This window comes from Hemiscyllium ocellatum, chromosome 31 (assembly GCF_020745735.1).
Source record: "Hemiscyllium ocellatum isolate sHemOce1 chromosome 31, sHemOce1.pat.X.cur, whole genome shotgun sequence".
In the NCBI taxonomy this organism is placed as follows: domain Eukaryota; kingdom Metazoa; phylum Chordata; class Chondrichthyes; order Orectolobiformes; family Hemiscylliidae; genus Hemiscyllium; species Hemiscyllium ocellatum.
In genome coordinates this window covers 14,871,211-14,889,911 of record NC_083431.1, presented here as the reverse complement: position 1 = coordinate 14,889,911, position 18,701 = coordinate 14,871,211, and the positions used below count along the sequence as shown (strand labels likewise).

General features: G+C 40.9%; 1 protein-coding gene across 1 annotated transcript in view; it reads left to right on the top strand.

The window, feature by feature from the left end:
* Window positions 1-18,160, top strand: part of LOC132830490 (LHFPL tetraspan subfamily member 7 protein) — a 281,749-nt gene extending 263,589 nt beyond the window's left edge. Inside the window, exon 3 of the mRNA XM_060848246.1 lies at window positions 17,253-18,160. Within this exon, the coding sequence (XP_060704229.1) occupies window positions 17,253-17,479 (227 nt within the window). The 3' untranslated portion in view covers window positions 17,480-18,160. The remainder of the gene's footprint in view (window positions 1-17,252) is intronic.
* Window positions 18,161-18,701: the final 541 nt, after the last annotated feature.

The window sequence follows — 18,701 nt, the reverse complement described above, 5'->3', positions numbered from 1 at the left end:
CTCAGCCCAGCACCTGCATCTTATCTATGTCTTTCTGTAACCCACAACATCCTTCAGCACTATCCACAACTCTGCCTACCTTAGTGTCATCGCAAATTTACTAACGCATCCTTCTACGCCCACAGCCGGATCATTTACCAAAATGACAAACAGCAGTGGCCTCAAAACCGATCTTTGCAGCACACCACTGGTAACTGAGCTCCAGGATGAACATTTCCCATCAACCACCACTCTCTGTCCTCTTTCAGCTAGCCGATTTCTGATCCAAACTGAGAAATCACTTTCAATCCTGAAACTCCTTATTTTGTGCAATAGCCTACCGTGTGGAGCTTTATCAAATGCCTTACTGAAGTCCATGTACACCACATCAACTGCTTTACCTTCATCCACTTGTTTGGCCACCTTCTCAAAGAACTTAGTAAGGTTAGTAAGACACGACCTACCCTTCACAAAATTGTGTTGACTAACTCTAATCAAGTTATTCCTTTCCAGATGATTATAAATCTTATGTCTTATAACCTTCTCCATCACCTGACCTACAACCGAAGTAAGGCTCACTGGCCTATAATTACCTGGGTTGTCCTGACTTCCCTTCTTAAACAAGGGAACAACATTTGCTATTCTCCAGTCTTCTGGCACTACTCCTGTCGGCAATGATGACATAAAGATCGAACTCAAAGGCTCTGCAATCTCCTCCCTGGCTTCCCAGAGAATCTGACGATAAATCCCATCCAGCCCTGAGGTCGTATCTATTTTCAGATTTTCCAAAATTGCTAAAACCTCCTCTTTGTTAACCTCAATCCCATCTAATCTTGTAGCCTGTATCTCTGTATTCTCGCTAACATTGCCCTTTTCCAATGTGAAAACTGATGAAAAGTATTCATTAAGCACTTTCTCTATGTCCTCAGATTCCACACACAGCTTCCCACTACTATCTATGATTGGCCCTAATCTTAAGCAAAAGTCATGAAGGGCTTTTGCCTGAAACATCGATTTTCCTGCTCCTCAGATGCTGCTTGACCTCTATGCTTTTCCAGCACCACTCTAATCGGGGCCCTAATCTTACTCTAGTCATTATTTTATTCCTGATATACCTATAGAAGGCCTTAGGGTTTTCCTTGATCTTATCTGCCAACAACTTGCCATGTCCTCTCCTGGCTCTTCTTATCCTTCTCTTTAGATCGTTTATGGCTAACCTCAAGTACCCTAACTGAGCCTTCATGCCTCATCCTCACATAAGCCTTCTTCTTCCTCTTCTTCTTTAGTAAAGCATGGTTCCCCCTCTCGACAACTACCTCCCTGCCTGATAGCTATATATAGTACTTATCAAGGACCGGCAGTAGATATTCCTTGAATAAGTTCCACATTTCAAGTGTATCCATCTGCTGCAGTTTCCTTCCCCATCCTATACATCCTAAATCTTGCCTAATCGCACCATAATTGCCTTTCCCCCAGTTACACCACTTTCCTTACAGTATATAACTATCCCTGCTCATTGTTGTTGTAAACATAGCTGAATTATGATCACTATTGCCAAAGTGCTCACATACCTCCAGGTTCATTTACCAGTACCAAATCCAATATGGCATTTTCCTCAATGCCATAACTCAGTGCCATTTTCCTTTTACCATCTTTATTTCCAATGATATATTTAATATCTAGAAATCTCTCGATTTCCAATCATCCTACTGAAATCTCACTAAGACATTTTAATGACCCAAATACTGTAAAGAATTTGATGTTAAAGTTAATTTTGGAGACTCTTGGAATATTATATTACAATAGAAAGTAATGATTAATATTTTGTGCTAATAGTCATAGAGTCATAGAGCTATACAGCACAGAAACAGACCCTTTGGTCCAACTCATCCATGCTGACCAGATATCCTAAATATATCTAGTCCTATTTGCCAGCATTTGTCCCATATACCTCTAACCCTTCCTATTCATATGCCCATCCAGATGCCTTTTAAATGTTGTCATTATACCATCCTCTACCATGTCCTCTGGAAGCTCATTCCATACACACACCACCCTCTGCGTGAAAAAGTTGCCCTTCGGCCCCTTTTAAATCTTTCCCATCTCACCTTAAATCTATGCCCTCTAATTTTGAACTCCCCCACCCTAGGGAAAATCCCTTGTCTATTCACCCTATCCATGCCCCTCCTGGTTTTATAAATTTCTATATGATCACCTCTCAGCTTTGAAGGCTCCAAGGAAAACAGCCCCAGCCTATTCAGCAAACCCTCCAACCCTGTCAACATGCTTGCAAATCTTTTCTGAACCCTTTCAAGTTTCACAACATTCTTCCTATAGGAGAGAGACTAGAATTGAATGCAGTATTCTAAAATTGGCCTAACCAGCGTCCTGAACAGCCGCAACATGACTTCCCAACTCCTTTTACTCAATGCACTGACCAATAAAGGAAAGCATACCAAATGTATTCTTCACTATCCTATCTACCTGTGACTCCATTTTCAACGAACTATGAACCTGCACTCCAAGGTCTCTTTGTTCAGCAACACTCCCTAGGACCTTACCATTAAGTGTATAAATCCTGCCCTGATTTGCTTTTCCAAAATGCAGCACCTCACATAGTCAGTGAAGGATAGGCTGTTACTGATTCATACTTCTCACTAAAAAGGTTGGATGTTAAACTGTTAACAAAGTGTTGCACAGGATACCCAGTTATTCATAATATTTTGAACACCATAATTTTTGAAAGAGTAAAAATGGTTAGTTCTTGACTCAAAGCAAGGGATCAGAACACACACTCAATGAGAAGGCACTGAAGAATCTAGATGGACAAAGAGTATTTACACTTCAAATGCAGAGTTGCTGAAAGGGAGAGATTGTTAGAATCTAAAAACATAAAGAAATGCATTAGAAGTATCTCTTTTTAAAGTAGAGGTTCTTGCTTTTGTAAAAAGAAGCTCTGAGTGCAAAACATTGCTGTGTGTAGTTCCTGGTAACAGGAAATTCGACGTTTCGGGCATAAGCCCTTCATTTTATGCCCGAAACGTCGAATTTCCTGTTTCTTGGATGCTGCCTGACCTGCTGCGCTTTTCCAGAAACACATTTTCAGCTCTGATACTCCAGCATCTGCAGTCCTCACTTTCTCCTGTAGTTCCTGGTAGTCTTGCAAAACCAGTGTTAAAGCCAAAGAGAGCATAGATTGACCAGGATGATAACAGAGATAAAAATCTGTAAATTAGAGATTCCAAGACTACAGGGGCATGGCTAAGGAGAAAGTTAATAAAAATTTTTTTAATTTTTAAAAAACTTTGATAAATCAAATATGGAATATGCTTTTCATCTATTGTGGGTAATCAGAGGTCATTAGTTTGAATTGATTACCAATCTAGTGAGCTGAAAATGTGTTGCTGGAAAAGCGCAGCAGGTCAGGCAGCATCCAAAGAGCAGGAGAATCGACGTTTCGGGCATGAGCCCTTCTTCAGGGCTAGTGAGGAGAGAGGTCAGGGGAATTTCTATACATAGGGCTGAGTGGACAATTAAATATTTTCCAGTGAATGGATGCAGCACAGGACATTGTATCTTTGAAGGGATAACTGAAGAAAGTTGCAAAGGTCTGGGGAAGCAGTATGATTAGTCTTGAACTGTATAGCAACAAGGTCTTTTAAACATGATGAACCAAATGCTCTATGTTTGTACTGTTGTATAATTCAATGGTTGCATTGTGACAATGACATCAATAGCAGAGACATTGCAAAAAGTGCGCATTTAAATAGCACATTTCACAACCTCAGGACATCCCAATGTACTTTATAGACACTGTTGTAGGAAACACAGCAGCCAATTTGTACATGGTATGCTACCACGCATATCAATGTGACAATGGTTCCACAACCTGTTTTTGTAAGTGGTGTTAATTGGGGGATATATATTGACCAGGTCACTGGGAGTATCCCTTGGTCTTTCATCTTGAAATGAGATTTCTTTATGCCTGCCTGAGAAAGTTGGTTTAAAGTCTTATCTGAAAGATGACACCACCAAAAATACAACACATCCTCAGAGCTGCATTGGAGCATCACCTCAGGACGCTTGAACACAAGACACACTTCATGAGATCCATAAGGAGGTCTTGAACTCACAGGTTTTTCATTCAGAGCTGAGAGAGTGACCTACTGACCACCAACTGACATAAAGCAAGATTAATCCCATTACCCTAAAGCAGTGTGTTCAAGGAGGAGATACATTTATGGGACTCCAACAATACCACATCATAGATTTACCAAGTAAAGCACAGGGGAAGGATTGCAATACTATTCAGTTCTTGAACAGAAACTACACAGGCCAAATGTAATTTGTTTTCATTACAAAAATTGAAAACAGGCTTAATGATTTGTTATATTCATCCATTTATAACCTGCTTCAGTAAGGTGCAATATTTCATCAGTGTTGCATTGCATTAAGGCCTAAATAGAAAATGTAAATAAAACCTTTCACTTTTAATATGCTTTATTCAATGAAATCATTAGGAATACAAATGTACTTTGAGAGTAGGTATTGTGGCATTGTTTTTTTTTAAACAACATAACTATTTTTTCTAAAAAGGAGAATATTTCCACTGTAAACAAAATACTGCAACCATAAACTCATTTTGCCAGAAAATGTAATTAATTCAGTTTCAGGGACACATTAGAGAAATGATCATCTCTGACTAAGTACGTGCAATAATGTGCATACCAAGCAGGTAGGGCTGTGATAAATTGGAAATCGGTTTTCTGTGGCAAGCTTGTAATGAACAAGTTTATTCCACCTTAGAAATATGGCCAGTGGCAAATCAGGCCTGTCCTTACACTGGGGTAAATATCACAGGTTCCAACCTACACACTCCCAAACCTCCTCCCTACCACACCTCATCTCTGCTTTAAAAAAAATCCGATTGACCTAAAGGTTACATTGCACATAGTGTCATTTAGCATACGGCCAAAATGCTAATAATTGTGATTGCATGCTGGATGTGTTTTGCAGAGAACTGGAAATTGCAACAGAAAATTCAGGCCAGACTTCCATCCATTTACAAAGCAATACATCCTTTCACAGCAATTCAAATCTACTGACATCTTGAAAGACTGTAGAATGTTGATAGAAAACAGACTATTTCCGTGGTGTTTCAACAATATAACTTAAATAAAGAGGTGCATTGGCTGTTCCATAATTGCCAAATCAAGTGCAACATTGAGTTTTACCACAGGGTTTAAGGCTTGGACAATTACTTACTATAGTGTTGCAATCACAGGTCTTGTCAAATACCCTTTCATAATTGAGGGACAGCGCAGGCACTCTCCTGAATGGTGGCGGCCGAGCCCAGCATGTTTAATAAATGCAGACCCTGGCTTTTATCAATAATCAATTTTATCTGCACCTCCGTTTCCTCTAAATTCGCCTCTTCTAACCCGCTAACATTTCAGGCTATTCTATTACTCCTGATGAAAACTAGATGTCCAAGCATATGTCTGCCACAACACACAAACATGATCCAGCTCCTCCTGTATGGTATGTGCCTATTAACTGGGATAAACAGGTTCATCAATGTATTAAACTTTCAAAGGCCATCTATTGAGTAAGTTTAAACCCTGAATCATTACATTTCATTGTAAAGTTTGATCATCTGTTGTTTGCGCTATTCCAGTGTTTGCCCTCTGCCTTTCAAAGGAACTTGCATACAATACACAAATTAGGCCATTCAGCCCCTCAAGCCTGCTCTGCCATTGAGTATGATCGTGGTTACTCCATATTCCCATTTATACCTTTCTCAAGAATCCAGCCACCTCTGCCTTTAAAACATTCGAGGACTCCATTTTGAAAGGGGTTTTGAAGGTGTGATGAGGCTGGTCTTTGTTCGATGCCCCCCGCCATGGGCAAGGGGAGTGATGGGCTGTCACTGCCAGTGGAACACACCTGAGATGTTGGGGGGATGCTGGCTAAGATGGAATTCCAGAGAAAATAGGAGAGGACTGCAGATGCTGGAGAGTCAGAGTCGATAAAGCGTAGTGCTGGAAAAAGCACAGCAGGTCAGGCAGCATCTGAGGAGCAGGTCAGTCAACCTCAAGAAGGGTTCTGCCTGAAATGTCGCTTCCTTTGCTCCTTGGACACTGTCTGACCTGCTGTGCTTTTTCCAGCACCACACGTTATCATCCCAGAGGGAGCTGCCAGGCTCCTGCTCTGATTTTCATGTTAAGAACAGGCATGGATGGTTCCTCACCACTGCCTGGGAAAATAACAAACTGCGTATTAAAAAAAAACGACAATTAGTTAATAATGAACTGTTACTATATGCAAATAGACCCCTTGCTGCTCACTAGTGAGATTGGCATCGAGCTGTTAAAACCTCGGTTGAAATATTATTTCTCTGTAGTGTCAAGAATCTCATTTTTCTGTTTTCACGATATTTTTCTGATTGACTCTCTATTGCCAAAATAATTCAGGAGCTGAGAAATTTCCACTCATTCTTTCCACAACCACTCTGTCAAAACCCCCTCAGGACCTTACAATTAAACTACGTCTTACTCTTGTAAATTCTAGTCTGCCTATCCTTTCTTCATAATATAACCCATCCATTTTCAGTAATAGTCGAGTAAATCTTCTCTGAACTGCTTCTGATACGTTTACACCCGTCCTTAAAGAAGGAAACCAATGCTATATATTGCCAGATGTGGTCTCATCAGTGCTCTGTATAACTAGAGAGCGACCTGCTTTTGTATTATTACTTCCCTCACAATAAACAATATCATGCTATTACCTTTTTGAATTACTTGTTATAGTCACATACAGCCCTTCTTAAAACCCCACAACATCTAACCCAGGAGCTGAGAGTGCTGTATAGATAATAGCCTAATGGTATTATTGCTAGTTTATTAATTCAGAAACTCAACTAATGTTCTGGGGGACCAGGATTCAAATCTATCATAGCAGATGGTGGAATTTGAATTCAATTTTTAGAAAATCTGGAATTAAGAACCCACTGATGACCATGAAACCATTGTCAATTGTCAGGAAAACCAATCGGACTCACTAATATCCTTCAGAGAAAGAAATCTGCAATTCTCACTTGGTCTAGTCTCTAAGTGACTCTAGACCCACAGATATGTCAACCACTCTCAATTGGCCTCTGAAACAGCCTAGCAAGCCACTCAGTTGTATCAATTGAGATAAAATCTCCAACAAAGAAATGAAACCAGAGGGACCTCCTGGCATTGATCTGTAGAAACATCACCCTGTCGACCCTGCAAAGTCCTCCATACTAACATCTGGGGGTCAGTGCCAAAATTGGTAGTGCTGTCTCACAGACAAGTCAAACAACAGCCTGACATAGTCATACTCAATTTTCTGTCACAGGCAATATCCCAGACACCACCATCACAATCCCTGAATATGTCCTGTCCCACCAGCAGGACAGACCCAGCAGAGGTGGCAGCACAATGGTACACAATTGGGAGGGAGTTGCCTTGAGGTTCCTTGAGTCCATTAAGTCTCATGGCTTCAGGTTAAACATGGAAAGAAAACCTTCTGCTGACTATACTTGGAGGAAGCACTTAGGTTGGTAAGGGTGCAAAATACATTCCGGGTGGGGAATGCCAGATTCCACCACCAAGGGTGGCATGGCAGCAGCACTAATGATCGAGCCAGTCAGGTCCTAAAGGACATAACTGCTGATTGAGTCTGTGGCAGTTCGTGACAGAGCCAACAAGAGGGAAAAGCATACTTGACCTAATTCTTACCGGCTGCAAATATATCTGTCCATGACAGAACCAGATAGAGTGACCACTGCACAGTCTTTGCAGAGACAAAGTCCGATCACTGTGCTAAATGGAACAGGCTTTGAGCAGATTGTGCAACTCAGGCCTGGGCATAATGAGGCAATGTGGACCATGAACAACAGCAGAATTGTACTCCAACACAATTTCATGGCCCAACATAATTTAATTGCCTGCTGCCTCACCAGGGACCCGGGTTCGATCCCACCTCGGGCAACTGTCTTTCGGGAGTTTGCACATTCTCCCCATGTCCGATGGATTTCCTCTAGGTGCTCCAATCTGTGCAGATTAGGTGAATTGCCATGCTAAATTCCCCATAGTATTCAGGGATGTTTAGGTAAAGTGTATTAGTATTAGTCGGGGAGAATTAGAGCAATAGCGTAGGGGAATAGATCTGGGTGGGTTACTCTTCAGATTGTTGGGATTCTGTGATAGCATATCCCAAATTCAACCACCAAGCCAAGAGATAAACCCTGGTTCAATGAAGAGTGCAGGAGGGCATGCCAAAAGCAGCATCAGGTATCCCTGAAAATGACGTGTTAATTTTGTGAAGTTACCAAACAGGACTACTTACATGCCAAACAACATAAGCAGCGGCACGATGGCACAGTGGTTAGCACCCGGGTTCAATTCCCGCCTCAGGCGACTGACTGTGTGGAGTTTGCACATTCTCCCTGTGTCTGCGTCGGTTTCCTCTGGGTGCTCCAGTTTCCTCCCAAGTCCAAAAATGTTCGGGTTAGGTGAACTGGCCATGCTAAATTACCTGTAGTGTTAGGTGAAGGGGTAAATGTAGGGGAATGGGTCTGGGTGGGTTGCACTTCGGCGGGTCGGTGTGGACTTGTTGGGCCAAAGGGCCTGTTTACACACTGTGACTAATCTAATCTAATCTAATAGCAAGTGATAGACAAAGCTAAGTTATCCCACAACCAGTGGCTCAGATCTAAGCTCTGCAGTCCTGAATGGTGGTGGACAATTAAACAACTCACTGGAGGAAGAGGCTCCTCCAACGTCTCCATCCAGTGCCGATGATTACACAATGTTCAGAACCATTTGCGAATCATCAGATACTGATGATTCAAATGCAACAAGATCTGGTCAATATCCAGGCTTAGGCTAACAAGTGGTAAGTAACATTTGCATCACACAGATGCCAGGCAATGGCCATCTCCAATAATAGACAATCCAACCACCGACTTGCAAATTCATTGGTATTGCCATCACTGAATGCCCCACTATTGACATCCTGGTAGTTACCATTGACTAGAAATTCAAATGGACTCATCACATAAACACAGGGCAGATCAAGGCTAGGAATATTGCAGCAAATAATTCACTACCTGACTCCCTAAACATGTCCACCATCTACAAGATATAAGCCAGAAGTATGATTGAAAACTCCCCACTTGCCTGGATGGGTGCAGTTCCAACAACACACAAGAGGCTTGACACCATCCATGGCAAATGTCCACTCCCTCCCTCACCAATGCTCAGTAGCAGCAGTGTGTATTACCTACAAAATGCATGGCAGAAATTCACCAAAAATCCTTAGATAGCACCTTGCAAACTCACAACCACTTCCATCTGGAAGGCCAAGGACAGAAGGTACACCACCCACAAGTTCCCCTCCAAAACACTCACCATCCTAAATTGGAAATATATTGCCATTCCTCCACTGTCACTGGGTCAAAATTCTGGAATTCCTTCCTAACAGCATTGTGGGTTAACCTACAGTACATGGACTGCAGCAGTTCAAGAAGATCACTGGTTTTTAAAAATGTTTCTGTCAAAGTTAGATTGACCATGTTTGACAGAGTCCAATCAGTAGTGTGGCCATTGAGTTCTGAGTTTGAGTTTGATTTATTGTTGTGACATGTTCGAGGTACAATGAAAAATGGTGTTTTGCGAGTCTCACTGGCAGACCATACCATACATCAGGGTAGCAGAACAGAGTGTTACAGCCCCAAAGAAGGTGCAGAGAGAGAGAGAGAGAGAGAGACAGAGAGATCAGAATTAACATTTGAGAGGCCTGTTCAAAATGCCCTTTAGCATAAATATACACAGTGATACTGTCAGCCTGTGACAAACTATTCTTACATTTTTGATATTAACAGCAAACACTAACCGAAACATTCTTCTGAGAATATATTGATCTATATTAGAGGTTTGTGAAACAAACACCAATGGAAATGGTCTCCACTAAAGTAGCTTAGTTGTGTGAGTTCAAATCCCAGATAGGAACACAAAGCTTTAGAACAAGAATAGGCCCATTCAGTCTTTAAATAGGATCATAACTGATCTGCAATCTCAACTCCACGTCCCTCTCTATGCCTCTCCACAACCTTTGACCCTCTTGTCTACCCAACTCTATCTTGAATATACCCAAAGACTTAGTCTCCACTGTTTTCCGAGGGTGAGGTTTGCACAGACTATGATAGTAAAGAATTCTCCTTATCTCAATCCAAACAGCAAGATCTCTTTTTCTTAAAATGTGCTCCCACTTCTAATTTCATTGTTAGAAGTCAGGTGACACCAGATTATAGACCAACAGGTTTATTTGAAATCACAAGCTTTTGGAGTGTTCCTACCTTCTAAGATGAGAGAACATCAGAGAAGGGGTAGATACCTCTAAAACTATGGCTTAGTTATGGTGTCGAAGAATTATAAGAGATATTCACTGTATTTTGGCAGTAACCATGAATATCTCAAAGGATATTCACATCTAATACATGATACAGATTAGACAATGAAAAACTCAAAGCAAAGACCACTGTAATTCTCATAGATCCCAAAACAGGTTAAAATCCTTGGGGTCCCATGTAATAACGTGAAAGACATATTCAATCAACAAAAATCATTCACCCTGTAGATTTTGAGCACGTGCATAGATATGAGATGCTTTCTTGAGGTTGCTATTATAACTGTCAGGGTTTTGTTGATTTAATAAAGAATGTTCCATTCAATCTTTGTTCCATAATTTTCTTGGTAAAATCCACTAAAGTACCATTTAATATGATTAATAATACGTTCAAATATAAAACAACTTACATGACCAGAAATGCAGCAAAATTAAATAAAACTTACCTTCTAGTCCCAACTAGCCCTCCTTATTGTGCCTCTCAAGAGATGCATTTATATGAAATATATCTATTAAGAAAGGAGTGCTTGCATTTGTAATGTACTTTACGCCAGAGCAAATCACAGATTGCATAAACAAAGAAACTGCTGCAAACGCTCCTATTGAAAGATTATTAGCCTGGAGTATTATCTCGATCTTCCTTTCTCCACAGGTGCTGTCTGACCTCTTGAGCATTTTGAGAGTTTTCTGTTTTATTTCAGACTTCCAGTGACATTTCACATAGTGAATTCCTTACTTTGAATATAATCTTTGAAGAGCTCTCTAAGCCTTACTGAACCCTTTTCATTAGTATTGCATTGGATTGGATTGCCACTTCAATGCCAGAAATTAGAATTGCTGAGTTATGAGCTGTTCATTTCTCAGGTTTCATTGTAGGTATGAAGCAAGATTCCCCAATGATGGTGTGGGTAATGGGAGTTGATTTTTCCTTTATGCAACTTCTCTTGGGATTGATGCCTACAATTCTGAAATAGATGTTGAATTAAGTATTGATTGTTCTTCTCTACCACATGCTCATAAACACAGCATTGCAAACAGGAATAAGACAGAAACTCAATTAATCATGTATTGCACACAGCACACCGAAAACCTCTGTTGATGCACACACACCATTGCACACTATTGTCTCACTTCATTTTGTACAGCATGTGTAAACAAAGGAGAGATTGTCTTGGCAGAGTACAAAATACTATTTTTGGCATTTAAGTCACAAATGCTGCTTGCCTCTTTGACTATGCAAAGAAAGCAACACTGCCCTCTTCCTCCCGGCTGAATGATTTGTATTGTGATAGATTATAACAATGTTTTGCAGTAAATATGGACATGATGTGCTTCATGCTTTTCTTTATTAGAATCCAATAAGTTGTTCAGGATCAACTGCTTACACAAGCAAGTGAATAAGCCGTTTTGTACAGGTTTATGACTAGCTAGCAGTTACTTCTTAGAAGCAAGGCAAATCTTTCATGATAACCTGATATTACACAACACGGTACATTACAAAAACAGAGAAGCAGTGAACATTTAGGATGGCAGAAAGCTGGCAGAACCTAAATATTGCTGATTGATTTTACTCAACTTACCTCCTGCTGTTCCTAGCCTTGGTAGAATCAATACACAGACCTAGGCTTCTTCACCTAGATTTTATAGTGATAATAATGAGGTCAGCCAAGTGGACCTCATAGAGTATGAGTTCCCTGATCGGGGCTGTCAATCTGGTCTATTCAGGGATACTTGGCTGACAGATATAAACAATTTAACCTGCACATCTTTGGACTGTGGGAAGACACCCAAGCAGACACAGGGAAAATGTGCAAACTTTACACAGTCACCCAAGGCTGGAATCAAACTCCAGGTCCTTAGCACTGTGAGGCAGAATTGTCCTAAACATTCATCTGGCTCACTAATGTCCTTTAATGAAGGAACTCTACTGTCCTTACCTGATCTGGCCAACATGTGATTCCAGACCCACAGCAATGTGGTCAACTCTTAACTGCCCTAAAGGCAATTAGTGGTGGCAATACATACTGGCCAAGCCAGTGATGCTGAGATTCTCCAGCACGTTCTGTTTTTATTTCAATTTTCCAGTATCCACAATATTTTGCTTTTTTTATTATTGTACTGCAAGTCTGTCAGGAATAATACAATAATCAGAAAGCAAACACATGATGGGCTTTGCAACATTTGGAGGATGTCCCACTGGCAGCAATCCCAGTGTTAGTGTTTTCTGTTGGAGAATGCCCACCTGTGGTACAAATGGCCACTTGCACTGCACTTTCAAAGACAGCTTTGGGAACTGATTATGGCCTAACCACAGCTCATTATAAAACACTGAGTATTTGTCTCACCGTATTAAGTGTGCAGTATTCTATTGTGGCTGAGTGAGGAACTGGCCTAGATGATTGAACTCCATCAGTAAAATATATTAGAGAGAAACACAGAATCGGTCGCAAATTGGGTATGAAGAAATTATCACTTGGCTCAAAAGACAATCTGAAAAGTTTGACTGGGGATTTGAAATTTTGTGATGCAATGGAATTCAAGCAATGAACCAATTCCTTACAACCTCATATTACAGGAACTCAACAGACAACAAGTATGTGGTTTCAGGCTATGATTTCATTTGGCAATGTTATAAGAGGTATAAGCTGTCAATGTACTTCAACAAATACAGCACCCTTTTGTAAATTTCATGCCTTGGGGGACATTCACATACGGGCTTCCTCTGGATAGAGTCATGGAGCATAAAATCAGGCCCTTCGGCCCACTACGTCCACGCCGACCAATTAACACCAAACTATACTAATCCCATTTACCTGCACTTGGTCCATAGCCTACTATACCCTGGTATTTTAAGTAGTTGCCCAATGCTTCTTAAATGTTGCAGGAGTACCTGCCTCTACCACCCTTTCAGGCAGCACATATACACTTCTTTCATCTTCCCTTCACAACTGTCCTGAAGTGAGCTGTCCCACTTTAGAAAAACTCCTCCAGTTGAATCTGATCCAATGTTCTGGAAATGTTCATCATAACAGGAGAGCTGTGCTGTTATAGTCTGTGCCTTCAAGATTGTCCTGCCATTTGCTTGCTATTGGCGTAGGTGGCTTAATTTCCATCAATCACTGCTCTCTGCCAAACAATCTTCAAAGAAACAGACAACACAAGTTCAGTGTCAGCAGATCTACTGTGGTGTTGGACTGTTTTACAAAGATGAGGCCATAACATCTTGCCAGGAACAGTGCATTGATTTTGCTGCACCACTGGAAATGAAGCATCTCTTGTAGACCACAAAGTTCAATTGCTCTGGACTCTTGCTTGAATTAACCTTAGATATGGAAACAAAAGACTCACATGTTGCAACCTCCTTGACCAGGGAGTGTTTACAGCCAGTGAAGTGATTTTGAAGTGTAGCCACTCGTGGTGGGTGGGGGTGTATGTATGTTGGGGGGGAATCACTTAGTTGGACTTAGTTTGTGATGCTCAGTAATGGCAACAGCATGGGTTCAATTCTTGTACGGGTTGAGGTCACCATGAAGGTCATATCTTCTCAAACTCACCCCCACTCACTTGAGGTGTCATACCCCACAAGTTAAATCACCAGCAGTCATCTCTCTCTCTGTACTGAGAAAACAGTCCTCTGGAACTATGGAAACTTTATCAGTGAAGCTTTAGTTTAGACCCGGTTTTGAGATTATTAAAATTAAGATTACACGAGCTAGGAACACCAAATTCCCACAGACTACACCACAATTTTTACACATGTTTACATCAATCTTTAACAATTCAAAAGGGTACTGTATCCTATCCAAAAGTCTCTGGCAACTTGAGACCCTTTGTTTTAAAATGTAAAGCCGAAGAATTACGTTTTCCACATTCTGCTAAAATAAACTTCATCTGCTTGTGATTTGGGTTGCTTTACCAGAAGTAAGGCAATGCCCATTCCAAGGGATTGGAACATTTCTGGCGGTCCCCTCCTGTTCCTTTGAATAGTCCTTCATAGACATGGAGCTGCCCTTGGCAGCACTGTCAGCATTGGATCAGCTGGTGTGCTGAAAGGGGGCATGAAGCCATGCTCGTCTGTCTCAGAGGTGAGAGCCCAACAGATAAGCAAAAACAAACGCAGGGGCCTAACGCCCAGAGAAACTCCACGCCCCAACCCTGCACCTCAACCATGTCACCCTTTTTAAACATCAATCTCCTGACAGAGATAATCTCAGAAGCCAGTAAGTGGCACCGATTGCACGTGCCTCCTGCGTATGTCGCCATGATGTATGTGTTAATTGTGGGTGCTTCTTTGCAGAGTGGCAGTGCCCCTATCTCTGAACTTGGGTTCAACAGCCACCTGCTCCAACAGTGTATCCTAACATCTCTGATTAGAAAATGTTAATTGCCATCACATAGGAGTCAGCCAAAAGTGAGAGAAGAAATGACACCCATCTTCCAGGTCCTCTGTCAGAAGCAGTGTGTCAGGGTTAAAATTCTGTCTGTAGTATCTAAGGTGCTATCACTCTAACCTCACTAAACCTGCTCTAAACCTTTAAAAGGATACTCTCGTGTAAAATAAACCTTCTGTTCAAAGTACTCCCTCCTTTGAAAAGGAGAATATTTGTGGAGCCGAAATTTATTTGATACCTTTTGGGGAAATAAAAACCTTGCACACTACGGAGTCAGTCCTGGGCAGTCTGCCGCAGAGACTACACAGATAGGTTCTGCGACAGCATCTAGATTAGATTAGATTCCCTCCAGTATGGAAACAGGCCCTTCACCCCAACAAGTCCACACTGACCCTCCAAAGGTCAACCCACCCAAATCCATTCCCCTATCTCTGACTAATGCACCTAACACTATGGGCAATTTAGCATGACCAATTCACCTGACGTGCACATCTCTTTGAGTTGGATGAGCATGAGACTCAGTGAGCCAGCTAGACATCTCACTTTCAACATCTCAGTGGAGTGCAATCAGCCTGCTATGGTCATTCTATCCGATATATAAAAAAAATCCACTGCTGTACAAATGCAATATCTTGACCAGGAAAAGTGCAGCTTGATAGGAAGGTTCAGCAATCAGAAAGCACTGAATCTAATCCAATTAAGTTGCCTTCTAATGCTTTCAAGTGTTTTCTAATTTTTTCCAGTTTCTTTGTCTGCCAACTGTGCACTTTGCCAAACACTGTTTGCTCAGAATTAATAGGATCTTGCTTACTTGTAGATTCTGCTGGCTGGTTAGATGACATAGAACTATTATTTAATAAAAGGTTATGATCCGCTTTTAGTGAACTGAGCAATTGCAGATTGAAACATTCCTGTTTTGTTCAGCTCCATCATTATAAGCGATGCTGAAGTGCTTTTATTGTGCATCTTTCTGTGAGCCTCTTTGATATAGATGCAACCAAAATAAAGGCACAAGGTTAAATTTATCTGTGACTATTTATGCGAGAAGCTGAAATTTCGCTATTTCAATTTTGAGCAGCTATAATAGTCTATTATTGAAAATACAGATCAATATGCCTAACCACTCCGGAGCAATGCTCAGGATTATAGCAGTCAGGTCCTATTGATTGACCTTTGAGATTTGTAAAACAGAATAAACTTCAAAATGCATTAAAACCAAAGGTCCTGCCAAATGTAATGGCATGCTCTCATTATCACTCTTTAAAAATGAAACTCTGTTGTCCTCCCTAGCAGTCGGCCACATTGACACTGACCACCAAGCAGGATTGCAAAGGGTGGGAGGGTGTGGCCAGGGATTACTGAAGATGTCTCTGACAAGTCAGGAAACAGCACATGACAATGTCAGGGCAAGAACCCAGCAACCAAGAGAAAGCAGACACCAGAAGATGGGTTGGTTGGGTGTGTCAGACTGGCAATCGGGGGTGGGCTGAGGAAGAAACAATGCAGCATCACAGATGTGTGGAAGAGGAATACGAAGCTAGAAACAGGGAGATGGGTGCTGCAGCTATTCAGTGGAAATCATGAGTCTGGTAAACCTACAGTGGCAGAAGACTTTGCTGGAAGCTCAAGAGGATTTGAGGCATTTCCGCTGCCACAGGCTCATAAGCAGAGCTCCAAAAAGCAACCGACCTGATGGATTCATATGTTGCTGCGTTCCTTTAGCTACCAGGTCTGGTATTCCACTGCAGAACTAGTCTGATGCCCTTACTGGAAAGTCAAGTGTAACTGCAGGGTGTCATGGTCAAATCTGGGGTTGGAAGCAAGGTTTTCCACAGAATCAGCCAAGTAAGGATTAAGGAGCAAGTGAAAGCAGAAATTGCCACAGAAACTCAGCGCATCAGGTTTTAAGGAACCACTTGTACATCAGGTAGCCACACCGCCCACATGTTTTACAGAGGGGTGTCCACACACTCCAAGGCAGGATTGAGGTCTAATTGTTGAGATGTTCGGTCAGAGTCTACGTGTTCCTTTAGGAAGGTGCTTTGTGCCAATGGTTTCCTCCAAATTGTGTCGATGTTATGGAGTTTTTTTGTAGTAATAATTGATCTAACCACAACTTACCATATGACAAATGTGCATTGCAGTATATTTACTTAAGCAAGTGTACAATGAGTCACTCAAGTATAAGGGAACATACCAAAAAAAAATGTGTGTTTCTAATGGGGTTTGCAACCATATCAGTCATGTGATTTTAAAATGCTATTCCTTACATTCCCTAAAATGAAGGATTGTTGTACTACTACTTCATTGCATCAAATCACTTGTTACTGACTTAATTCCAGAAACATATGAAAAGAATTCTGATTTCTGCTACAGAGGAATGGGGAAGAAATTACAATAATGAAGCTCCTAATTGAATAAATTGTTTTTTTTTTCTCTTTGCAGTGTTTATTATGGCGTCTGGACTCCTGATCTATCCTTTCGGATTGAACTCACCCCTTGTGCAGAAATACTGCGGGAATTCCAGCATTTATCATGCAGCGGATTGTCAGATTGGATGGGGTTATATGCTTGCCATCGTCGGGGTCATGCTTGCAGTCTTCTTACCTTTCTTCTCCAAATACGCACCGAAAGAGTCCAGCTCACCGACTCCAATACCTACAATCTTATAGTACACGTTACAGAAAAGGGACATGTACAGCACTGCTAAACAAAAACCCTGCTTTTAGACTTTCAGTAATGAACAGAAGATATGAGAGCACTTCTTTAAGCTATAAAAAAGCAAAATAAGGTCAATTTGATTTAAGTGACCCAAAGTGCATTACACAAAAAGTCTTCCTGATTTCCTCAAAATACACAACCAGCTGCCAACACTGCAATTTGTGCAAACTGTTCTAAGGAAATCAGTTCCGAAATACATGCTGTGAGCAGTATTACTGTTACATGGATTACAAATTTAACTGGAAACAAATATCTATTAATTCAGGCAATTCGTACCATCAGCTGGGTTGGCTGTAGTTTTGAGGAAACTACAAGGTTGAGTAACAGTAAGATATGCGAGGGTTCAATTTACTAAAGAATTTTGATTACGATGAACAAAGTAACAGAAATAAGCTCTGTGAAGATATCACAGTTACAGAATGGCAGCATAATGGTTACTAGCTCATAAGAAGGATGCTGAGGTTTATCATTGTTCAATGCAACCCTCAAACAATGAACTGTGAACAGATTAGAAAATGAAGAGTAATTCTGTGGTTACAAGGTTGCTTATTTCAAAATATTCTTCCGTTCCATGTCTGCGAGCATCAGAATAAAATTTTAACTAGTGTACAAGACTGCCAGGTAACATAGAAATGTACACTTTTTGAAACTGAAATGATAAGTTTAATCAGCAGACATCCAGAACATGCTGGAGATTGCAGATAACTCCAGTTTTAAAAGCAAAGCATAGCTTGTCAATTAACTGGAGATCTTATTGTACTTTATAACATAAGATCAAAATCTCAGTAATAGACCTCACAGTGAGACTTTTATCAAATGTTAGCAGATGGACATAAAATAGAACAAACTGTGGACCAAGGATTGCATATACAATTATTTCTAACCAAGGTTGTAAGATCAATGCAATGCCTAAGTTCTCAAAGGGCTGCACACTCTTCAAATCTTTGAAAACATTTCATGCAGTCCTGTCCACTAATGTCTCATGATCAGTGTAGTTAACCTTTAAATAGAGAACCTCAATTTTGATCCTCCAACTTTCATGTCAATACAAAACACATCAGAACATGTGCTACAATCACAAAGGAACAAATTCAGGACAAACATCTAGATAAATTATCCATATGGCTTTCACTTCTGCAGTTATTACTTAATACAATGGTTCCACCTTAACAT